Consider the following 23688-nt stretch of genomic DNA (forward strand, 5'->3'; position numbering starts at 1 on the left):
CTGATCCTTAATTACCCAACATGAAACAGAGAAGTCACCTTGATGCTCTTCCTTATCAAATGTCCACTCATGAGTCGTCTTGAAAACAGCCATCAGAGTCAGACAGGCTTGAGTTCAAATCCAGCCGCCGCTTCTGACTGTGCTACTTCAGGCAAGTTGTTTAATTCTCCCTGAACCTTGGTTTTCTTACCGGGTAAATAAGGAGACTAGCAGGACCTCCTTTAGAGGGTCATTGTGGGAATTCAGTGAGATAAAGGATGGAGGTGCTTAGCAGTGGTCTACTGAGGTAAAGCTGGGGTGGGAGCAGTGTGCCCCAGCAGGGAGGGGTATTTGACTCACTGGCATTGTTTAGAAGAGCTGGTGTGCGATGATACTAGACAGACTGACTTTTAGCCATTACTTTTTATTTGCAAATTCTCCACACACATTGCACTGAAGACGGACAGCTCCTAGGACCCGCCTTGGCACGTCACTGGCATTCAGCGTGGCGTGGGTACACACGTACCAGCTATGAACGGTTCTATTTATGAGGTTCCAGATTGATCTCCGAAATACCTTCTGCCTGTCCATTTCTTTACAGTCCCGCAACACAGCCTCCATGCCCCTTTCAAGCAGCTTAGAAAGCTCCGGGATGTGCATGCTTCCTTGCACACAGTAGGCACTCAGAGAGCATTTGAACTTACTTGGAGAAAACTTTCATGAACCCATTGATATTGTTATTTGAAGATGAGGGTAGATATGACCTAAAGTTTAGCCACTGTTCACAGTGGGGAAAAAGAACAGGCACATTTGAAAGTAGCTCTTTCCTGATGTGTGGTAGGGTTAGGTCATCACATCATGGAAGCTGCTCCAGTCATCTCTGCACAAACCGAACAACCTATTCCTAGATGAGGCCCTCCATTCATACCTCTGCCAGCACCACCCCCACCCCCACCCCCACCCCACACTTGTTCTTGCTGCAGTGCGGGTGTCAGAACCACAGCATGGCACCCATGCTCTAGTGTGGCACCCGTGGCAGGGAACCCACAGCTCTGATGGCGTCATGGAGCCATTGTGGTCGCTTTTGAATGACTGTGGCAAAGCAATGTCTTTGATGAGGTCAGGCAGACTTCTGCCTCAGTTCTCATCAGATCTGGTCAACTGTGTACTCCAGACAATTTCAAGAGCAATAACAGATCATAAATTTAAGTGTCAGGGTACAGAAGCAGAGAGATGTAGCAGGTTATAATTAGGGCTCTGAATTTTTTTTCCCAGTCTATTGTACACTAAGATCTCTGGTAGCTCGTTAGCCTTTTCTATCCCATTTTCTTCTGTAAAATGGTCCATCTGTAAATGGGGCACAATTATTAAATGTAGGATCACATGCAAACTAACTCCTTCGTAATTAATAACCTTTTAAAATCAAATGGGATACTTGGTTTCGTAGCTTGATTTCTGGAAGGTCAAATATATGCTGTTTCATGCATGTGTATTTGGCCTTTTTTCCTGGGAAATTCACCCCACCATTTATTCAATCACTCTCTTGAACACTGAAGTGATGAATGTTGCTGAGTGCTCGTGGTTTCTGGTCCAATATGAACACTTTCAGGGAGTAAGTCCTGGGCGCCTGTCGGCTTGGTAATTGATGATGTTTTCACTTCAAGGTGTGGGCCTGAGACCCACAGGGCTCAATGGGGAAAGTAAATGAATTGACTTGACTACATCTCTTACCCACTGCTCCTGATACGTGTAAACTCATTACTGCCAAATGTACTTCAATATTTTCAAGAGGGGATAACAATATATATTTTTGGCAACAGTTAAAACGATGCTTTGATTTTTATTTTACATTAACAAATTAAAACACTTGGACTGCCACTAAGATTCTTTGTGAAAATCTGGTCTTCGCTACATTCACATTGAATTATAAATGCCTTCGCCAAAACAAAGAATAATCCACAATGCCATCAAATGTATGCCTCTCTTCCTAATTTTGATTTCTAGGTCCCATGGCTTCCATAAGAGAAAGCATGCAGGGGCACACACATACTGTATTTCAAATGGAGATTTTATGTAAGCTTATTTTTATAGTGATTCTGAGAGTAGCTGCTCTGCTTTTTATCTATGCAAACTGGAAATAAAGTAGGCACCCTGCCAGCTCCCTGACAGCAGGCCAGGCCGGGGCTGCCATGGGTGACTCACACAATGACATCTAAGGGGTCCAGAAAAGAACCCTGACTAATGGCTTTTGGATTCCTTATGACCTTTGATCCTCAATGACTTAGACCAAAATAAATGACCTAATTTCAAGAAACTACATCCAGCATGTGAACTCTAATGAGTGACAGAATCTACCTGCTAAGCAATGATTAATAGGTATGTGCTCCTTATAATAATTCCTTAGATCTTAGCCAAACTAGGGAGAACATACGTTACAGATGCTCGTTTTTGAAAACAAATGCATCTTCCAGGATGGTGTGAAATCAGACAGTGCCCATGGCAGATAAAGTACAGAAGGCAGTGGGAATACGAAAGGATTTCCTGGAACAAAGTTGGCAAATACTACTAGAAACAAGAATACCTCGCCCTCAAAGGTATGTATTGTTTCTGTAGTTGGCAACTCTGTTCCTTTCTTCCTGACAAAGGCTATCAGATCTAGGGGGCCAGAATAGGAATTTGGGAGCTAGCACACCCTTGCTCCACGATAACACCCATCAGGGCGCATTGTCACCAGGGCAACTGAAGCCAGAGGGAGGTGAAGGACAAGATTCTGTACTGCTCAACCTTCAGAACTACCGTTTCACCCTCTGGAACACACAAGGCCACTATCAACAAGCCCAAAAGAACAAGCCTGTATACTGGCAGAGTCCTTGGTCTACCAGAAGCCTTCTGAGTATTGGAGAGACTCAATGAAAACTCTCTGATAATTATTTAGGGCAGGGTATGAAATTATATCCTGTATGAAATTATAATGATGGATACATGTCACCCATTTATTCTCACCCACAGAATATACAACACCAAAAGTGGGCCCTAACTTTGGACTTTGGGTGATAATGGTGTGTCAAATATAGGTTCATCAACTGTAAGGAAAGTACCACTCTGGTGGGGCCACTTTGACAATGGGGAGGCTCTGCACGTGGAGGGGGTGGGGGAGGGAAGATACATGGGAAATCTGTGTACCTTCTCCTCAGTTTTGCTACGAACCTAAAGCTGTCTAAAAAATAAAGCCTATCTTTTAAAAACTCTTTGATATTCAAAAGGAAGTTCTTGCGCACTGGAAAAGAATTGAAAGTTTGCAGAAGAAAAACAAAACATTTCAATTCAATTTACATGATAAAATAATGGGCGAAGTTTCAACATCAAAGGCAAAAAATCTATACAAATCAAAGATGGAGGGCACCTGGGTGGCTCAGTCCCTTAAGCGGCTGACTTCAGTGCAGGTTATGATCTCGCGGTTCCTGGGTTTGAGCCCTACATCAGGCTCTCTGCTGTCAGTGCACAGCCTGCTTTGGATCCTCTCTCTCCCTCTCTCTCTGCCCCTCCTCTGCTTGCTCTCTCTCTCCTCTCTCTCTCTCTCTCTTTCTCTCTCAAAAATAAAATAAAACATTAAAAAAAATTAAAGATGGAGATAAAGAATCATCTTTCCATTTAAAATCTGTCCTCTTTCTTGTGTGTGTTCCTTAGATCCTTGCTATGGCAAGTGTGATCTGTGGACCAGCACCAGCAGTACTCAAAACGGGAGCTTATTCAAAATGCAGAATATGAGGCCCAGCCCCACTGAGCCAGAATCTTCATTTAAAAACAGATCCCCACTGAGGCACCTGGGTGGCTCAGTCGGTTGAGTGTCCAACTTCGGTTCAGGTCACGATCTCACAGTCTGTGGGTTGGAGCCTCGTGTCAGACTCTGTGATGACAGCTCAGAGCCTGGAGCCTGCTTTGGATTCTGTCCCCTCCCCCGGTCACGCTCTGTCTCTCAAAAGTAAACATCAAAAAATAAAAAAAATAGAACATAGAAACAGATCCCCAGATAATCTGAATGCACACTGAAGTTTAAGAAGCACAGCTTTAAAAGAAGCAAACGAATATTTAGCTCTGTAACAATTTCTGCTTTCTGGTTTTTTAGATGGTAGACTTCCATTTTTTTAAAATTACTTTTTATATATCAGTTAAATCTCCAAATGTGTACATTGCTACATCTCCTGATGCAGATTCAGAGGAATATTGTGAATATTAACACTATATACTGAATGAAAATTAAAATCAAGAAAATACCTTCTACTAAGTATCTAAACAATCATTCTACTTCTCCTCATCATATCAACCCAGCAATGTGTCCAATGATTTAGTTTATCACACTATCCATCCCCTGTGCATACCGAGTTTCAAACCCCAGAGGCAGGCTGCACCCTGTCCGCTTTGTCATGAGGCACAAAGGAAGAAAATCACTGTCTAAGTTCACTCAGCATAAGGTAAAGAGGACACTCAAGCCAGCCCAACTCTTTTACTGCAACAAAAGCCACCTTCTCCCCAAATTACCGAGGTGATGACTTCAACCTTCTCCTTCATTTGGTAGTGAAAACCAGCTTTGCTCCCTAAAGCCGGTACTCAAGTACATTTTGCCTTGTGTCTCTTCTCACCCTCCTGTCTCCAGTGGTCAACAAACCAACATGTGACCATATTCACATCACTTCTCTTGCGGTTGGTAATGGGAACAATGGATGAGAAAAGAAACTCTCTGTGGCGCTACCCGAAGGCCAGCCTGGTCTTCTCAGAGGTTAATACCTACCTCTTAGAACATCAGAACAGCCCTAAAATGCCACACGCTTTGACAGTCAACCTACGTGACATGCTGGCCATGTTAGTTCAAATGTAAAATATAGCATCTGTAGCCCCAGAGATGAACTGAATTATAATGCCACATTTGAATGGTGTTTTACAGATTCTTCCAAAGGCTCAGAGCATCTACCCCTTAATTAAGTCTAATTTGGTTTCCACATAGAGCGTTACCGAGCATACTCACTTCTCCATGCACGGAAGCTCGGTATAACATCGTCCTCACCTTCCAACTACAGCCTTATGAAGATGTTTCCATGTGGGAACGCTCAAAACTGATTTATGATGCTACTGCAGCAACTAAGCAACTAATCTTCCGGTATAAATGCAACACATAAGGACAACCTAACTGAAACATATAAATTCCACATATACTTAAAAATATTATTGTCTGTAATTTAATATAGCAGAATGTTTCTAAGCCTATAACCTTGCATGCGGAGGCAGTTTTTCAAGCATTAATACTTAAATGGGTCATAGACACCACATCTGTCATTCTGTCCTGAAGTCTATGAGGCAAAACCAAGACTATGCTGGCCTATTGATTTTTCTAGCATTTGCTTTAATTTACTTAACCATTGAGAAATCCATCAGTACATAAAGGGCAACTGTCCATTACTGCCTCATTTGCAGACATTCCTTCCCCTCGTTTTTGGTAAATATTTCCCTTAAATTGCTATGTGTTTACAGTGTAAAAACGAATTAGGAAAGTGCTCACACCTGTTTCTGTTCAGTAACTGCTGCACTGAGGTATATGTAACGTGCTTAAAGATAGAATAAATATCTAGACATTATTACATCTGTGTGCAAAGGGTGGTAAATTAGATCCTAATTACATTAACAGGGATTCTGCCTCCCAGCTTAAATTTTACATGAGCACTCTGCAAAAATTCAAAAGCTCTGCTGTGGTTTCTTTATGAGCTGGTGATTACAGCTACTTCCTATGCGGTCACTAAATATTCTGTTTACAAATAAATGAAGAAGCTTTGAGCCAACTTGCCAGGGTAATAATCTATTTCTTTCTCCCCCTCCCTCTTCCCAGCAAACCCTCGCCACATATGCATGGCAACAATCAGGAGCCCTGGCTTCATCTAATTACTCCATCACATAATTTCACAAATTGCCTTGTCACTGGGGAGCCAAGTGCAAAACACGCTCACAGTGGGATTTCAGGCAGCAGCTTTCATTTACTACTCATTCCTTGTTAAATTAAACACGAAAACACCAGTTGTGTGAAAGAAGTCAAAAAGAATGCCTTGCAAATGAGCCAGACAAGTACATCTCCTACCTACCATTTCACCAAATACGTTGTTGGCCACAGGGACCTCACACAGGAAGATTCCCCTTGGCTGGCCCATTCCTATTTTGATGTAGCTGCTACAATAGACCATAACCAAAAGGCCAAAAACAAATAGGCTTCTCCAGAAAGTAAGCGTCATCATAGGTCAACAGGAAACATGGGCACGTAGCAATAAATAAATAAATAAATAAATAAATAAATAAATAAATAAAAATGATATTCTCAAGCCCCTCTGTTCTTTGCCCTTTCTGCCTGGCTGTGATCCTCATATGAGGACATGTATTTATACTGGATGAATGATGCTAAGCCCTTTGAAAGTATAAACAGTATACTACATAGTTCCATCCTGGCTACGAAGAAGGAACCAGATTCCACTAATCTTTAAAAGTTCTCAAACAGAGAGATCATCAATCAAGTTCACACAGTATTAGGTGTTTTCCTTTTAAGTCTTAATGCCTTACGTGATTCTGAAACACATCAAGGCAAGTGCTCACCCATCTCACTACGGATGTGGGTGGAAGAAAAAGAGCTTACGGTGGGTGACATTACTACAGGGAGTGAACCTGAGGTCACAGCCCTGGAAGCTGACATTGGCATATCAACAACTAAACACGGCCACTGGTAATTAAAGGTATTTCTTTGTGGAGCGGGAGCCGGCAGGGTCAGGTACCGTTTTACATCACAAACCAGTCCTTTATGCATGTAGATTTGCCAGCATTATCTGCGCAGGGAGAAGAAGACATTAGCAGCAGCTGTCTCTCTGCTTTTACACTGAAAATTCTATTCACACAGACAGGTGGAGTAATTTAAAAGCCAATGTGGTGCAATTTCGATGTGACTAATGTCACTGCCTACTAAAATGCCACCATTACCACTGTTTATGGAAACATTACTAAAATTACATTTTATTCATAAGAATTTTAGGATTCTGGTTATTACTAGCTTTAAAATGATCAGACCTCAGTGTCATAGCCCAGAGCAGTGGCTTCACTCTCAAGGGTTTATCAGCCTTCTTTGCTGAGAAACGACAGTTGGATTGTAGTTTCAAGAGTAATCGGGACTGCAGAGCAGCTTCCCAGATCTCCATAAAGCAAATTAAAGACATAGCTCTTTGGCGTCCTGGACACGTGATGAGCAAAAAATCTTCAAGGAGCTAAATTCTGTGTTAGAAGGTTGAGTTAGGATTTGCATGAGAGATTCCTCACCCCCAAACTACTATCAGACATTGTTAGTAATACAAGGGGAGAGATTTACATATTTCCATAAGGAAGGAAGAACAGCTAATGTTTAAAATCTGAAATTCTAACTATGCATAAATTATTACAGATGCACAAAATATCGACAGCTCTAGCTGTGCCTTTTTTACGGGCAGAAATGTTTGGAAAAAGAATCCAGAGAGGAAAGGACCATCCTTGATCCGTAGTTACCAACAACCATCAGACTGCATTATGAAGTTTTATGCCAAACCCTCTGGCTCATATTTTTATTTTTAAAAATACTAACTAGCTAGTTCATGGAACGAGATTATAATTACACCTTTGAACTTCCACAGTGCAATTTGGTTTGTTCTGTATTTGAGAGGCAACGTGGTGGAAAGCACATGGAAATTCAAGTCAGGAGATTCTGGTTCCAGCTCAGCCAGGTCCTAGCTTTTGCCCTTGAGAAAAATCATTAACTTCTCTAAACTTCATTTTTGTCATCTTGCTACCTTATAGGATTATCTTTAGAATCCAATGTACGTGAAAATATTAAACTACAAAGCACCAGAGAGATACATATTATGATTTTATTTAGCCTTTTGATCAGTGTTTTTCTTCAGCTGTTAACAGGGCAGAAGGATCCAGTGTCAAAACAGCCAAGCAATTGATAGATCATTTTTATTTTATTTTATTTTATTTTATTTTTTTGAGGGGCAGGGAAGAGGGGGGCGGTGGAGGAGGGACGGAGAGAGAGAATCTCAAGCAGGCTCTGTGCTCTCAGTGCAGAGCCCAACATGGGGCTCGATCTCACTAACCATGAGATCATGACATGAACTGAAATCAAGAGTTGGATGCTTCGTCGACTGAGCCACCCAGGAGCCCCTAATAGATCATTTTTAGTAAAATGAATGATAGGGCTGCCTGGGTGGCTCAGTGGGTTGAGTGTTGGACTTGGGCTCAGGTCATGACATCATGGTTTGTGAGTTCAACCCCCATATTGGGCTTGCTGCTGTCAGCATGGAGCCCGCTTTGGATCCTCTGTCCCCCTCTCTCTCTGCCCCTCCCCTGCTCATGCTTTCTCTCTCTCTCTCAAAAAAAATAAATAAAAATCATTAAAAAAAAAAAACCGAATGATAAATGTAACATTATGTCATCAGCAGGAGATAATTTCATTTATTTTTAAACATAAAATCAAGTCATTTTTTGGTAGAGTTTCTCCCCCAAGAAGTTTGAAACCTGGCTTTTCTTTACATAATAAGAATTATTCCCAAACTTCTGTTACCTGCAATAGAAATGATCTCTACTCGATCTTTCTTATGATGAATGTTCCTGCTAATAGACCTGACCCCTGGGCGTCCCCAGAACTTCCTAAGACACTGAATTCTCAGAGGTCACTCATGTCATGGGAGAGCATATGGGCTCTGTAGGGATGCTAGCAACAAAGTCAATGTGAAAATAGAAGAAAACTGACCACAGAATATTAAGAACAGAAAAGCAAAGATACATAACAGGTTAAGTTCATATACATTGTCCCTTTTTTTTTCTTAACAGCAAATACCAAGAGGACATTCCAGTACAAGTAGTTATTTCAGTCAAACCAAAGGTCTCTATTTTGGAATATTTTGAACAATATATTATAAAACCAAGTAATTTGTGTCTCCTATTACCTAACTTAGGATGTTCGTGTTTAATAGCTTCAAGTTATTTAAGGCGTTATCTCTTCTTTATAGTGTTCAAAGTGTATTGGGACCCACACTCACTGAGCTGTAATTCACTGAGTGAAGGCGTTTTGTAATGGCAAGAAAAAAACAAGGACTAAAGGTCTTTAAAATGTAGAAAACTGCCTGGTATAACTCAGCTATTCCTTTGCTCTCAGAGGCTCTCCACAGGCCCATCAAGAAATTGGTGCCTATCTGAGTTCCTGAAGGCTCTCTCCTGCTCTTGACACGCTAGGGTGAGTATCAAGTCCACTGAGGTGAGCCAGCTTTGCCAAGCTCAGGACTCTGCAGACAGAGGGACAGGCAGTATTGAAACACCCTTGTCAGTATCGGTCATTTCGATGTGAATCCACACAGTCACAATCATTGCCACCTAGGAGCCTTAATAAAATAATTTCTGCTACCTCATGGCATTCAGTTATTACAGGTAAGCTTGGACCATGAGCCGAGCAACAGGCCACCGGTTGCAGTGTCTCCACTCTTTGGTTACCCTCTGGCATACGCTCACAACGGCAAAGACAGAAAAATGAGAGCCCTGATCATAAATATTCAGGGGATCAAAAGACGTGAAATGGATTCATTTTCCCCACTGGGATTCGTACAGATAGCAGGGGTTCAAGAGATTCGTCCCACAGAAAAACGTCCACATATGCAGGGACATATATGCACACACAGTGACACTTACATTTCCATAAGGAAGACTGGGACGTGATGGGGGATGCTTCCGGTTAAGTCAAATCAAGTATCCTAAATTCCAAGACACATAGATTTACTTCTACTGGAAAAACCAACCAACCCAACCAAAACACTGGAATCTTTTCTGAGACAAAACTAACTGATTTGCTCTCCATCAAACCTTCATACCTGAAAGCAAAGCACCTTGACTAGGAACCTTAAAGATTGAGGAAGTAAAAAGTCAAGCTTATATTCTATGAAATTCTGAAGGATTAGACTGAGTTAGCTTAAAAAATACGGCCACACATACATACGCAATGCCCCACTTTTAATCTTTCAGGTAAACTGAGGTGGAATGGTTGTATACTTGTTGACTGAATCTGATACTTCACCTTCAAAAATATATGGTCATGGAGAGAAATCAGAAGACATGGTGGTGATGTAGGCTTTGAAGTGCAAATGGCTGGCTAGTGTTCAAGCAGTTCTGTGTATCTGCAACCACCGACTTAATAAATTGTGCTTATATGGGCACTTTTGTTTTGAAACTAATCCTTTATTTAATTAGCCCGATTGAGAGTATATCAGAGAACCAAACTACAGTGTATTTTTAACTTACCCTTGGAAGCAAAAGGAAAATTTTGGCATAATCTGACAAACTGCCAGTCTCTACACAAGACCCTTGTATAAGGCACCAACCGTCAGTGACATTTGAGCACAAAAATCTCAGTCACGTCCCCAAAATAACATAGAGCCCCAGTCAGAGCTCATTTGCTATGAGTCCTATGTACCTGGATAAATGGGCAATTTTCAAGTTGGACTTTTGTTTTTACTTTTGATTGTCCCCCCCCCCGCCCCCCCCCACCATGTCCCCTCATCAACCGACTGTAATTACCCCAGGTCAGAAGTGCACAACCATGATGGGGAAGAAAGGCTGGGACAAGGGAAAGGAGGTGTGTGGAAGGCTGTGAGAGAGCTCTGCCAGGTCACTAATGGCCTCTGGGGCAACGACTTGGAGAACAGGCTGATGCTTTGCCTTTGATCTTCTAATTCACAATGATCATTAGTATTAACTCCGATTCTTCTGGGTGAAGAATTCCAGCTGTAGCCTTTTCAGTTTACCTGACCTAAGAAAATTCATCACCCATCCCATTAGGATTTCAATAACCAGTTAAGAAAAAGAGAAAAGCAGTTGCCCCAGAATCTAGAAACCACCCGCTTCATTATTAAAAGAGTTTATATGACATATATTGTGGAAGAATTAGGGCATTCCAATATTACCTCCAAGTAATTAAATAATCTATTCCATTTTTCCTCCTGAGAGAGGTGATTCCCAATTGGCTGAAAGACAGTCAGGGTCCGATGTAATCAAAGTTGAAATATGCTATCTCCAAAATAGCAGAGACCTTTTAAAATTAAGATAGAGGGATTTGTAATCAAACCTGGGTTAGTTTTGGCAAAGTCTAGCTCTGACCCATCATCATTTTTTTTTAATGTTTATTTGTTTTTGAGACACAGAGAGAAAGAGCACAAGCAGGGGAGGGGCAGAGAGAGAGGGAGACACAGAATCCGAGGCAGGCTCCAGGCTCTGAGCTGTCAGCGCGGGGCCCGACGCGGGCTCAAACTCACAAACCGTGAGATCATGACCTGAGCCAAAGTCAGACATTTAACCAACTGAGCCACCCAGGCGCCCCTGACCTGTCATCATTATTAAAGGCTATGAAGTTGGCAACTACATGTAAGGGAAAAAGTAATAACTATATAGATATTCTCCTAGGTTTAAGAGAGCTCATTTTTGATAAGGTACATGGACATCTGAGGGGGAGAAAAATCTTCTCACCCCTACATACTCGTTTTCAAGAATCTTAATTTAATAATATATCTACAGATAACACACAGTGAAGAAGGACTCAAAGTTGCTATCTCCACAAACCACCTTCCTTAGGTCAGGCACATGAACATAAAGATAAATTAGGAATAGTTTGAAGGCGGGACTGTCTTTCTCAAATACTTTGTACTACCCTGACTCCCAGTCTATGCAGGAGTTCAAGAATATAGTCTTCCTGCCCCCATGTCTTCTTAGGACTAATTTGAGCTGAATCATGCTAGCTGGTTAAGCACAATGGAAATAATTACTCTTAAATCTATCAGTGTATAGAGGTGAGGGACAGAAAAACAGAAATGGAAAGAGAGGAGCAAGTTTCATCTACTACCTACCTACCTGCCTGCCTACAGGTCCTTCTGTCTGCCTTTTGACCTTTCACTCGCCTTGATCAACAGAATGGGTTGTCTGGATACCAATGAGAAGCACTTTTTCAGTATAATAATAATTCCTAATGTTTAGAGAACAATTCTTCCAAAACTGCAAGCAGAGATATGACACTAAGATGTCGCCAACAGATCTTGTTACCAAAAGCAAAACCAATGAAACAACATCTGTCTCTTCTAGAGCATTCAATTCCCAATTCAATTCCATTTACTCCATCCTTAGAGTGGCAGACCCGCAGGGCACTTTTCATCTAATAGTGTTTCTATGGAAACGCCATTCTCAACCTGGAAGATTCTACAACCTCTCACTTTGGCTTTATCCACATTGAGAGGAAAGCCTTATAAATCAGAAATCGAGACATAATTTTGCTACAGACCAAAAAAAAAAAAAAAATTGTTTTTCCAGGCTAGAAGTTCGCAAAAAGAAACAAAACCATGTGTAAAATATGTGTATCTGACATAGAAAACAAAGTGTCTCTATGAAGTACCAATGGGATCCCAAAGATCAGTGAAAGGAATCCAAGAGAATGTGAATGAAAATCAATTCACCTTCAGGGTCACCTCCCCTGCTAGTCAATGCCAGATATGTCACCCCTTGTACGGTTGCTTCACCTGAACCTTCAGGTGTGTTATTTTAACAGCCTGCATTCTCCCTAAATTTCAAGATTCCTGGGATACACAGCAGCTCCATGCAGGAAAATATATCACTGCATATTTTAAATAAGAACCATATTAACCACTTTTCTATTTAGATTATATTTAAATCTGCAATATGTTAGGGTAGGAAAACAAAACAAAACAAAACAAAAAACACCTTGATTTTTACCCTAAACATTGTATTTGTTTATTCCTTCTCCTCATTTCTACTAGGCCCTTAGGCATATCTTTGTAACACTACCTAGTGAAATAACTAGCAATAGGCAAAACACATCCAGTTGGAACATTATGACATAGTAGGTTATAGTTGTAGTTGGAATAATGCCTTTAAGGGAAAAAGAAACTTTGATGCAGCATATGTCCCTGAACTGTCAATATACAGTGACTCATACTCAAATATTAAGTATTTTTTAATTGTTGGCAGTAATTTGTCTTCAGGCAAATGCAAGCACTTCTATTAATAAATGCTTTTGTTTTCTAATTCTCTCTTATGATCTAAATAATGTCAGTCATTCTTTTCAATTCCAGGCAACAGTTTCTTTGGAGAGACCTTCTTTAGTTATCAAAACTGGCAAGTGTTCAACTTGAAACTAAGGTAGAAATTTGCATCACTGAAATTTCCTTTTACCCATAAGCACCAAAGTTTAAAATCTGTTTCCTTTTTGATTATTTTCATCATATACAAGTTATTTCCAGTTTAGCTTGCTAGAGACTGTGAGTCCAAGAATGAAGCTTTAGTTCTCTCTTCAGGTAGAAAAATGTGCTGCTGATTAAATCTACCTGTGGACAACTACAGAACAGCACATTTTTCTTATGCATCTGGGGTGCAAATCCAGAAAGTTTTTGTTTTGTTTTGTTTTGTTTTATTCAGGCCCTTTTCTACTCCTCTAACACACAAATGCTAGAAAGCCCTTTCAAAGGCAGGTAGTTGCTGCTGCTGTTGTTGTTGTTAACTGAATAAGCCCAATGAAAAGATTGATCCATTTATTTGAAAAAGAGGGGGGGGGGGAGTAGCAATTTGCTTCCAAAGAGGTGTGTGAGGTCTTATAATATGCCCTTTGGCATTGAAAAGATTAGTTTGTACAGTTTGCTAATAAATTGTTATTGCCATTATTTTAATTAGCCAGAGTTTCAATTGCTCTTTTATATCTTGCAAGATTTCAGGCAGGATTTTCTAGATAAGCTGCATTAATCATATAGCAAGAATGTGATCATTTAGGGGTACCCGGGTGGCTCAATTCGTTAAGTCTCTGACTTTGGGTCCTGATCTTGTGGTTCATGAGTTCCAGCCCCGTGTTGGGCTCTGCGCCGACAGCTCAGAGATTGCTTCGGATTCTGTGTCTCCCTTTCTCTCTGCCCCTTCCCCGCTCGTGCTCTGTCTGTGTCTTTCTCTCAAAAATAAATAAACGTTAAAAAAAAAAAATTGTTTTTTAAAGAATGTGTTCATTTAAAATTTGTCCTGTCTGCCAAATGACTGTCATTTGTGTGCATCCCTAAAGAACTTTTAGAACTTGAAAGAAGTTGCAACAAGACTAGTATGTAGATGTCACTCTTACTTACATTTGGACAAATAACAAAACTCTTTAGAGGTTTTTCCATAGAATTTATTATTTTCAGCTCCTGACTATAAGCATTACCTAAGCAGTCTGTGGATTTCTTCAAGAAGTATAACAAGACACAGAGACAGGTGTTCCTGGTAACTGGAGATCTATCTGCTCTTGCAATTGGAGAAGAGGGAAGGGAATCTTTTTCATTGGGGGAAGGAAAAAGGGAGAAAATTTGAATATATCTCCTTTGCTTTTTACATGATATTATGAGACATTTGCTTTTTAGAGATGGTTACCAGCATCCATATTTTTGTGTGAGCACATGGCAGTGGAGTGAGGAACGTGGGTGGGAATGTCCAATGGAAACCACAAGGCAACTTCTGTGAGCATTCATAGAAAGCCAGGGAGACATGGACAAGTGGGTTTCCCCTTTCAGGGTAGTGGTACAGGCCAGCACAGACCCCCAAACTGATTTCCTCAAGAAATCAGGAAGTTTATCAATAATTTCTATTCCCATTGCCCAAATAACCTATGGACCACAAAAAGCATTGCAATGCAGGTAAAATCTTGCTGGCTGTTAAGGACTTTTTTGTTTTGTTTCGTTGTAGGAAGATAACATAGCTCTCTGCAAGGTTCTTCACAAGGATATGACCTAGAAAACCAGGAAGTCTGGTGGATGAATAAAAGAACTTGCTCCTCTCTCTCTCTCCTGATTCTGTCTGAACCAATATTTGATTATATTTTATTCAGGGGCACCTCAGCTTCAAGTAAAGCCAAAGCTCCTTTGCAGATTGAGATGGAAGCTCACGAAATCCATTCACTTTTTTCTGTCAGTATAGGAAACAGACTGGTTGTAACTGCAGGGTTCACCTGGTTTTGTCCCCTCTTCCCCCCCACTCATCCTTCAGATCTGGTTAGCTGGTCAGCTCCAGTGATGAAATGTCAGCATGGTTGCATTAGCACCTTTGACCAAATGGCACTTCGTACCTCCTGCTGTTTATTCTTCATGTTATGCCCGCTACGCCCTCCAGACCCTCGCCCTTCCCCCCACCCTTCCGTAGTGGTTGATAATCCCCAGTAGCAAACTTGTACAAGGCAGATAGATGGCAAACTATCCACACATATGTAACAAGTGTCAGCTAAGTAATGGCACTTGAAGTGTGGGTTTCAGGTAGACCTAATATGATGTTAAAATCAGTTCCACAGTCTAAATCTTCAACTGTCTACCAGCATGAACCAACCTCCACAGCTGATTCCAAAACCGGCAGTGTAGTCTAGTTGCTATTTGGAATCGCAATGGTTAGAAGAGAGGAAGGAAACTGTTTTTTTAGTTACTCCTGCTGCTCCGTTTTTATTTTATGCACAGACACTGGAAATTCTGGATTAACTTATACCCTGGAGTGTTAACGGAGGCACAGCCTCTATGCAGAGGAACAACCAGCATGGCCTTCGATAGCCCCTGTGTGTCCCCCTGTAACGGTACAAATCACCGAGGAACATGGCCCTGGAAGGGGGCAAGTGTGAGGGTCAACAGACCTGGATACGTTTGTGACTAATGCAGAATTAACTTTAATACTTAAGAAAAATAAATAACTTCAAGAAAAGCCAACTATGCTAAACAGAGTCACATAAAAAGTTTGCTCCTGAAATTGTTCTCAAAAAGCCAAGATGGTTAACATTGATTCATCTTAGGCTAGGCTAGGCTATGACCTGTTTAAATTCAACCTTTGTCCCTAACATTGAATGTCTCCCTCACCAACAATTTTGCTGATTTCTAAAATATTATTTTATCCATAAATTTTCATTTTGTCTTCTTCCTTAGATGTCATTAAATCAGTATGCACTTACAAAAATATCCACCACAATATTATGATTATAAATATTTTGAACATGAAATTCATTCAGAACAATAAGCAAACAAAACAAATCCCTTGGTGGCATAAAGCCCCAAATCTCCAGTTTCTCACATCTCCAGGAGAATTCCTGCAGTGAAAACAGCAATACTCACACAGACAATATAAACTGTTACTCTGCTTGAAAAGTCACAGGGGACTACACAGGAAGAGCTGACTCTATATTGCTGTTTTCCTTTACAGTTCTAAGTACAGGGACCACTTTCACTGTGCAGCCGTGACTCAGATGAATGTTTTGTAATGGCAACCAAGTGCACTCAAACCACTTAAAAGCAAATTACGTGAGCATCTTGCCATTGCAACAAGATTTAAACTTTTTCGGACCATTCACTATAAAGGTCCACTAAAGCATTAGAAGAAATTAAGTCCTTCCCTTTGGGGTTTGTCTAAACTTTCTTCTTAGTAAGACTCAGTTCTAAGTACCTAAGAATCACACTGAGAAAAGCAACATCATTAGCATACATACTTAAAATCACAAGTCACATGAACTCCTAAACCTTGTAACTTACAGTTAACAAAACTGCAGTAGTGAACTGCAAATAAAACTCCTCATTTGGGGTAAGTATCTAGGAAATAAGTGCTAGCACTTTTGTAAAAACTAGGGGAACACAGCGATTTATGAAATATTCCAAGTGCAGAGGGATCATTTCCACCCCCCCCTTGTTTTTCTATCACAACTGGTTCATTGTCCATATTTAGTTTACATATGTCATTTAGAATCCACTTACTGTTAGATGCTGGAACAGCCACGCCCTCATGATATTTGTGGCTACTTTGGGAAAGATGCCACGCTTTTTGTGACGCTTTTTGTCCTTATCTGGATCATCATCGTCACCTGTGCTGGGGGAAGCTACACTGTTGTCCAAGCCATCACCTGCAAACATAGTGAATCAAATTTTGACTGATGCTACCTTGACATGCTTTATTCAAATAGAATGCCTTTGGATATAAACAAAACCAAAAGAGCAATATAAATGATTAATAGTTTATTTGGTACTTTTTTTTTTTTTTCCAAAACAAAGAGAAAAACAAGGCCTAGACTCAAAAGTAGTCAGGTCTAAGGAACTTCTTCCAAAGAACAGTGGGGAAAGTCAAAGGGAATGAAGGGAAATAGCCAATCTCTTTAGTAGCTTTGTTGCCATGGTAATTATTCAGATGTGTAGAGCTGAGACATGCTAAGCATAACTCCTAGTGGGGAGTTAAATATAGTGGCCGCCATTGGCAGCGGCCAATGCCTGGGTATTCAAACCTCACATATAGTCGTTGATGTGGTCAACATGTGAGAAGATGCATTCAAGATATCAACTATTTCCACAAGTGATCTATCTTAAGACTAAAGTAGGCCATGGAAATGGTAGGTAATCCATCATCTAAGCAGTTTGACATAGGAATGCTTCAAATAGAATGTAATTTTTCTTGTCATAAAAAGAGAGCATCAAGTTTAGGAAGGGCAAAACTCCTGAAATAGTTTTTTAATTAGGAAATGGTTACTATGTAAGTCAAATAAAGTGATGTTAAATTAATAGTCAATGGGAATTGGATTATCCTAAAAATCCAGGAAGTTTCTTCTAGATTTAATTTTTTCTCATTGCAAAATCATCTGTTGACAAATCATCTGTTTCCTGAATATCGGATCCTATTTTTCCATTGATTTTTGCCATAACATTTACGTTGCTTCTTCTAGAAAATATTCTGGCTCTGTGACAAAATAAAATTAAAGATGCAGGATTCCTTTTATAATGTCATGTTTAATAAGACAAAAAAAAAAAAAAAAAAGAAATTTCAGCCCATGTAATCACACTGTCCAAAACAAGTCATAAGGCACAAGTGGAAACTAACTACCTTGGTTTGGACACAAAAGTTCAAAGGGAACGAGAGTGGACTGAACTCACTACACTAAAAAGGAGCTTAGCTTCTATCAAATGTGCCTTCCTACCTGCTGCCCCTGCTCTTGGGGGAAGCTACCGACTTTCAGAAAGGGATAGGTTGGTCTGGCCTAGGAAGAATTGCTACAGCAGTAAGGCTCTGGATGAGGCAAGACATGCACCTGAGGGCACGTTCCCTGGGTTATGGAAGTCACTAGAGAGCAGTCTACAGGCCCAAACAATGAGGTCCTTTGGCAAGGCAATTTTCCTGGTCACTGTACATTGGAACTAGCCTCAGATTCAGTTACATCACTCTGTGAATTTCTTATTTCATATTCCTTATTTCTGTTACCTAAATACACTACATATGCAAAGAATTCTCTACTTTGATTCAGTTATTTCAGCCTAATCTTTAGTAATTATGTTGCCATTAATCAATTGTTCTTAACAACTCCCTTAGGACACCCCCCCCCATCTCCCTTCCCCAACAAAGAAACTTGCCCCCAAACTGCCTTAACTTGTACTGAGGTAAAGTATAAAAACTCTTGTTGGGTGAGGAACAGACTAGTTTCAACATTTCTGCTATGATTACAGCATGTGCCGCAAATACAAAACTTTTGCAGAACTTTTCAGAGTGGGATTTTTATTAATTTTAAAAAGCACACCTTTATTATATTTAAAATCCATATACTTTGTTAAAGCCCCACAGAATCATTGCTGTGTTCTCAGTGGAAAAGATCATATAGACCCATAGTTCCAAAACCCTCAGTGTACCAGTGAGGAAAGTGCTTGTATTCTGGTGGGTGACTTACCCAAGGTCACGCAGCAGGGATGGGACTGGCCCACCTGTGCCCGACCAGACACCTGCACCCCTAAATCAGTGTCCCTTCCACCCCACCAAACTCGTTATTTGCATAGCCAAGTGTTGTATAAGGAGTCCCCTTGGATTTGCCTAATAAATTCCTTGAAAGTCCAGTATTTAAAGAGGCTTTTTATTCAGAGAAGCAATTCACCATATAAAATAACAATTCATTAAAGAAACATGAGAAAAGAAACCAACTCAACAGCATTTAAAATTTCAATGGGCTAATCCACTCTCAATATGCAAAAGGTAACCGAGGAAAAGAAACATATTACTTGATCATTGATTAAAAATGAAAAGCTTCTAACCTAATGACAGTTTTTTACCACCTCTCCATGATTGTTTTCCACCTTAAAAAAAAATAGCCTTTCTATCTGTCTCCAAACCCCTTCAGATTAATTTAGCAGGCAATGCCTAGTGCCTGCCTCGAAGAGAATTCATTGATAATTTATGGAAATATCTACTATAATCCAGCGGAGATGACTTTTTTCCAGCTTTGTGCATCAATAGATAATCAAGGCCTTAAAGCAGCCTTAGCTTCCCATTACCTCAGGCAAAAGAATTCCTGAAAGCGTGCCTTGAGGGCACCTGAATTATATACTCCATTAGGAGAGGAAGGCTTTCTGCATTCCATGTGTAACACTCACCAGAACCTTTCCTGTTTATTTCTGCTGTATGAAAGCAGAAGCATTAGGAACAGAATTTTTTAAGTGAAGACTTATGTAGATACAATGGAGAAACCTTTCAAGCAGGAGCCAGATCACCCCCTTCAGTCCCTGGCAGTGACCTCTCCTGAATAAAAGGTTTCTATTACATCATTAGCTCAAGCCAAAAACAGCCTTGGCTTAATGCACAGTTTGTTCTTCCTACTGTTTTTAGGCAAATACAGCTACTTTACTCCCATCTGGGAGGGAAATTACACTGCTGGGTTGTAATCTAAGACAAGATTTTCATTGGAAGCAAATGCTTTCAATCCAGTGTAAATACTGGTGCATGTTCAGAAAAGCCTAAAACAATAAACCCTGCTCCTTCCCGACACAAGTTAGGGAAATGGAGAAGATGGGGAAGGAGAGGAGCATAATAAAACAGACTATTCTAAAAGCAAACACGTTCATAGATTTTAATAAATTGTTTAACCTCTTCCACTTTCTAGAATTGAAAATTGATCTCGAAACGTCTCAACCTCAGAGGAAAGTCTAAATGGTCGATTGTACCTTTAGCATTCCCATTCACTCTGCAATTTGATACAGTCACCTCTATGCGGTCTCTGGAGGATTTATTTCCTTTTTTTATTTTTAAGATCACTAAACAAACTTGGAGAACCGCCGGCCGACCACATGGCAGCAGGCAGCGGCTCTGAACCACATTTGTAAAATGTCAGCAGTGACTTCATTCCTGGAGCTGACTTCTCCTGCCGCCAAATGAAGGCAAACTGAAAAGGTGGAAATAATCATAAAAATGATGCTAGTCCATAAACAAGCTTACAGCCTCATTAGGATAGCAGTAGGCTCCAGTGGGTGATTTATGCTCGTTTTGCTGATGCTATGAGGAAATGCCATAGGGCGACTTTAGCCAATTGCTAATGGTTTCTGACAGCTTCTTAGCAACTAGTGCAAGCAACGTTGTGGCGTTTGCTAGTGACAGAAACCGAAAATGTCATATTATCTGCCCATGTGTCATGAAGTCCGTGTGGCAATTAACTAGCAGGCCAGTGACTGAGGGGCCAGAGGCTTCCGAAAATGGCCTTTGGCTATGCAGTGGCAGCCGATGGGCTCAGAGGCACACACTGCCTGCACATATGCAACATTCTAATGCAGAAATCCACTTCCTTGTGACTTCCCGGCTCTGATGAGACCGGGCCACTCAAATCCCTCTTTTCTCCCTCACTCAAGTGAAACTCTGGGCTCCTCTCAATCTCTCTCTCTCTCTCTCTCTCTCTCTCTCTCTCTCTCTCTCTCCCTCGGCACCAGCTCAGGCCTTATGAGAGGACTCCAAAGCAATCTGCTTTGATATGATTATCCGAATGGCTCCTTAATTGGCAATACCTGGTTCTGTGCTTTTTGGACCCTGGATTCAAAGGTGCTAGCCATTTTTCTGCTCTCTCACAAATTAGTCTAAAAGGATTTAAGATCACTGAAGCAGACTCATTGCCTGTCAGATTGCTGGGAGCAGAGGAAGTCTGTGCAGCAACAAGACACTATGTAAAAAACACCAGGCTTCTAACAAGCAGGGAGAGAATCTTGGCCACACTTTTCAGTTTCCGAGCTATCAAAACCATGCACTATATGTCAAACTGTCAAACCTTTCAGCGTGGGCCATTTGCCCTTTCAAATAATATTTAAGAATTGTTTTTACAAAATTTTATAGGCCATGGTCTAGTGAAAGAGGCCAACCAACAAAGAAAGGAATTTGTACTACAATTCGTCTACGGACAATTTCTTGTGAGACCTGGTCTGTCCCTGCGGAGCAAGGCAGGTGACCTGTGGCAGCTCCCAGGCTGTCAGAGAGCTCAGATTTCAAACACGCTCAACTCAAACATCCCGAGTCGCCTATTTAAGCATGCCCAGGCATTTAGACTGTGCTATCTCGTGCCTTTCAAGGCAGGATAAAGCGGCATTTACCGTATTCAGGCCATTCAATGGGTCAGACTGACCGTGTCAGCAGGGGCTCCTCTCCGGCAGGTCACAGCCCTGCTCCCATTTTTCTCCTCCTCCTGACTCCCTCTCTCCCCCCCAGGACTGCCCTTCCCCAAAACCTAGTCTGAGCCAGGCTAAAACAAAACCCCAAAGTGCCCAAGATTCACATCACAACTGATAGGGACCTCCAGTCAGTGGGCCAGCAGGCATCAACAAAATGGGTTGTCTGCCAGAGGGTTCGTTACGTCACAGAGGCAAAACTCCTAATTAGGGATACGAACTTTCAACTGCCAGGGCAAATGAAGTGTTGGGTTGTGGACCTCCTTCTTTTGCGAGAAGCCATCCCAGCTCCAAGACGATTCATTTACGATTTTCTATTGAGACCCCACAGTTTCCAGCCAGGTTCTCTCCTTAACTTTTGCTTTACTCATCTTCAAGTGTTTGGAAACAGAATGCTTATCCCAGAAATGGACGGAGACTCAAAACCAAGGCCATTTATAATCGCATCTTTCGATACGGAGTAAATTCTGTCATGTCTTGAAAGGTATCCAAACGGTCAATTCAAAACCATTCTTTAAGACTGTACAGCTCATGTTGTAAGGTGGCTAAATTTTCATCCAATATTTAGGGTTTCTTTTTTTCTCTTGTCTGTTTTCTCACACAGCACATCAACAAGAGAGAATACGGCATTTCACCCCTTACATAGCGTGTAGAACATTCCTGCCTTTCTAGGGGCTGCTGGTGCAAACATCCCATCAGTATGGAGAGGTCAGGTTTCTTTTGTAGTGGAGCTATCCGGGTGTGCCAGGTTGTTAGGAAGAATGTAAAACTACCCCAAACCCACTTCTCCAGATCATGGCTGTGTCTACTTAGCCAGAAGTCAGATGGGATAATGTTTCTGTGTTATGTTAAGAGGATAAATGGTGAGAATTATAGACAAGCCTTTCTCAGGAACCAGCTAAAATACTTCAGAGGTTATAAAGAAGTGTTTTGTCTTCATTGAGAATGTGTAATAGCTGCCAGAATGATTTTTCTAAAATACATATCTGATCCTATAACCCTGGCACTTCAAATGCTTCCGTGGCTATCATTTGCCTTCAGGATAAAGGTCACACTTTTTAGCCTGGCGTGGAAGGCCTTTCACGATCTCTCTCCTGGGTGTTTCTTCTGTGGGTTCCCCGTGTTCACGGGTACTCACCGCCCCACCCCAATCCTGAGCCTGTTTGACCTTCTCACCGTCTCCCCGCAGGTACTGCTCTCACACCTCTTTGTGGTTCCCTGTGCTAGCCCCTTGGTAATGTCCTTCCTGGGAAGCTCCTTGGTGACCTTTTAGGCTCCACTCAACTGCCATCTCCTAGAAGAAGCACACACTGGACTCTCGCTGTTTAGTGATACCCCTCTCCAATCCCCAATTCTTCTTTTCCTGACATTCCTGCCTCCAAACACACATCATACTCTACCAAGACTGTTGATTTCTGTCGTCTCTGTCTCCTCAACTTGATTACAGGATATATGAAAGCAGGGACAGGGTCATTCTCCCCTCTAAGATGATCTAGTCTCAGGCTTACCCCAGTGTACAGGGTACAAATTTGCCAATTGGGTATTAAATGAATGAGCAAATGCATTTCTTTTTTTCACTGCATGGAGAAAACCACAGTTTCAATTTCCAGCTGTTATAATTCTTTTTGATACATACTTAAACTCCTGAGGAATATTCACGAAGGAAAGTCAGTTAAACTATAAGAAAACATAAAGGAAACACATTCTACAAAGCTGGGAAGCTTCCTTGGAATCTTTAAGCTCATCTTGGACAAAAGATGGATTGGGTTAAAGTATTGGAGTTCTTCATAATGCTTGCCATAGTCCCTCCCTCAAAAATGCGCTCCTACGTCCTTCAATTACAATTTAAAACTATTTACCTAATTAAAATTTCCTGCTGTTTGTCCATTTTTCCTGAGTTCAACTTCAAAAAATAAACCAAAAGTTTTGTTTCTCTCTACATTTTCCCCAAGGAATTATATATATTACTTTTACACGTCTTCCAGTTTTATCATAGCAAAGAAACTCAACTGTCTCTGAGCAGAAAATTTCACCCTCAGCTGAGACTCCAGACTCAGATTATAGACACGGTGCTAAATACAAAACCTTAGAAACTCTGGCATTTCCTTGTTTTGCCAAGTCATGGATCAGTCTTTCCCATAGCATCATTCCTCCACACCTGCCTCAGCAATTTTTT

At 41.0% G+C, this 23688-nt stretch overlaps 1 protein-coding gene across 8 annotated transcripts in view; it reads right to left on the minus strand.

Annotated features, from left to right (window-relative positions):
- Positions 1-23688, minus strand: part of MEIS1 (Meis homeobox 1) — a 140417-nt gene that overhangs the window by 43648 nt on the left and 73081 nt on the right. For all 8 annotated transcript variants that reach the window (XM_040458237.1, XM_040458236.1, XM_040458240.1 and 5 more), the window contains one exon: positions 16818-16963. In XM_040458237.1, coding sequence (XP_040314171.1) covers positions 16818-16963 — 146 coding nt within the window. The remainder of the gene's footprint in view (positions 1-16817; positions 16964-23688) is intronic.

Source organism: Herpailurus yagouaroundi, unplaced genomic scaffold (genome assembly GCF_014898765.1).
Source record: "Herpailurus yagouaroundi ecotype Mexico unplaced genomic scaffold, PumYag 221, whole genome shotgun sequence".
Classification (NCBI taxonomy): Eukaryota; Metazoa; Chordata; class Mammalia; order Carnivora; family Felidae; genus Herpailurus; species Herpailurus yagouaroundi.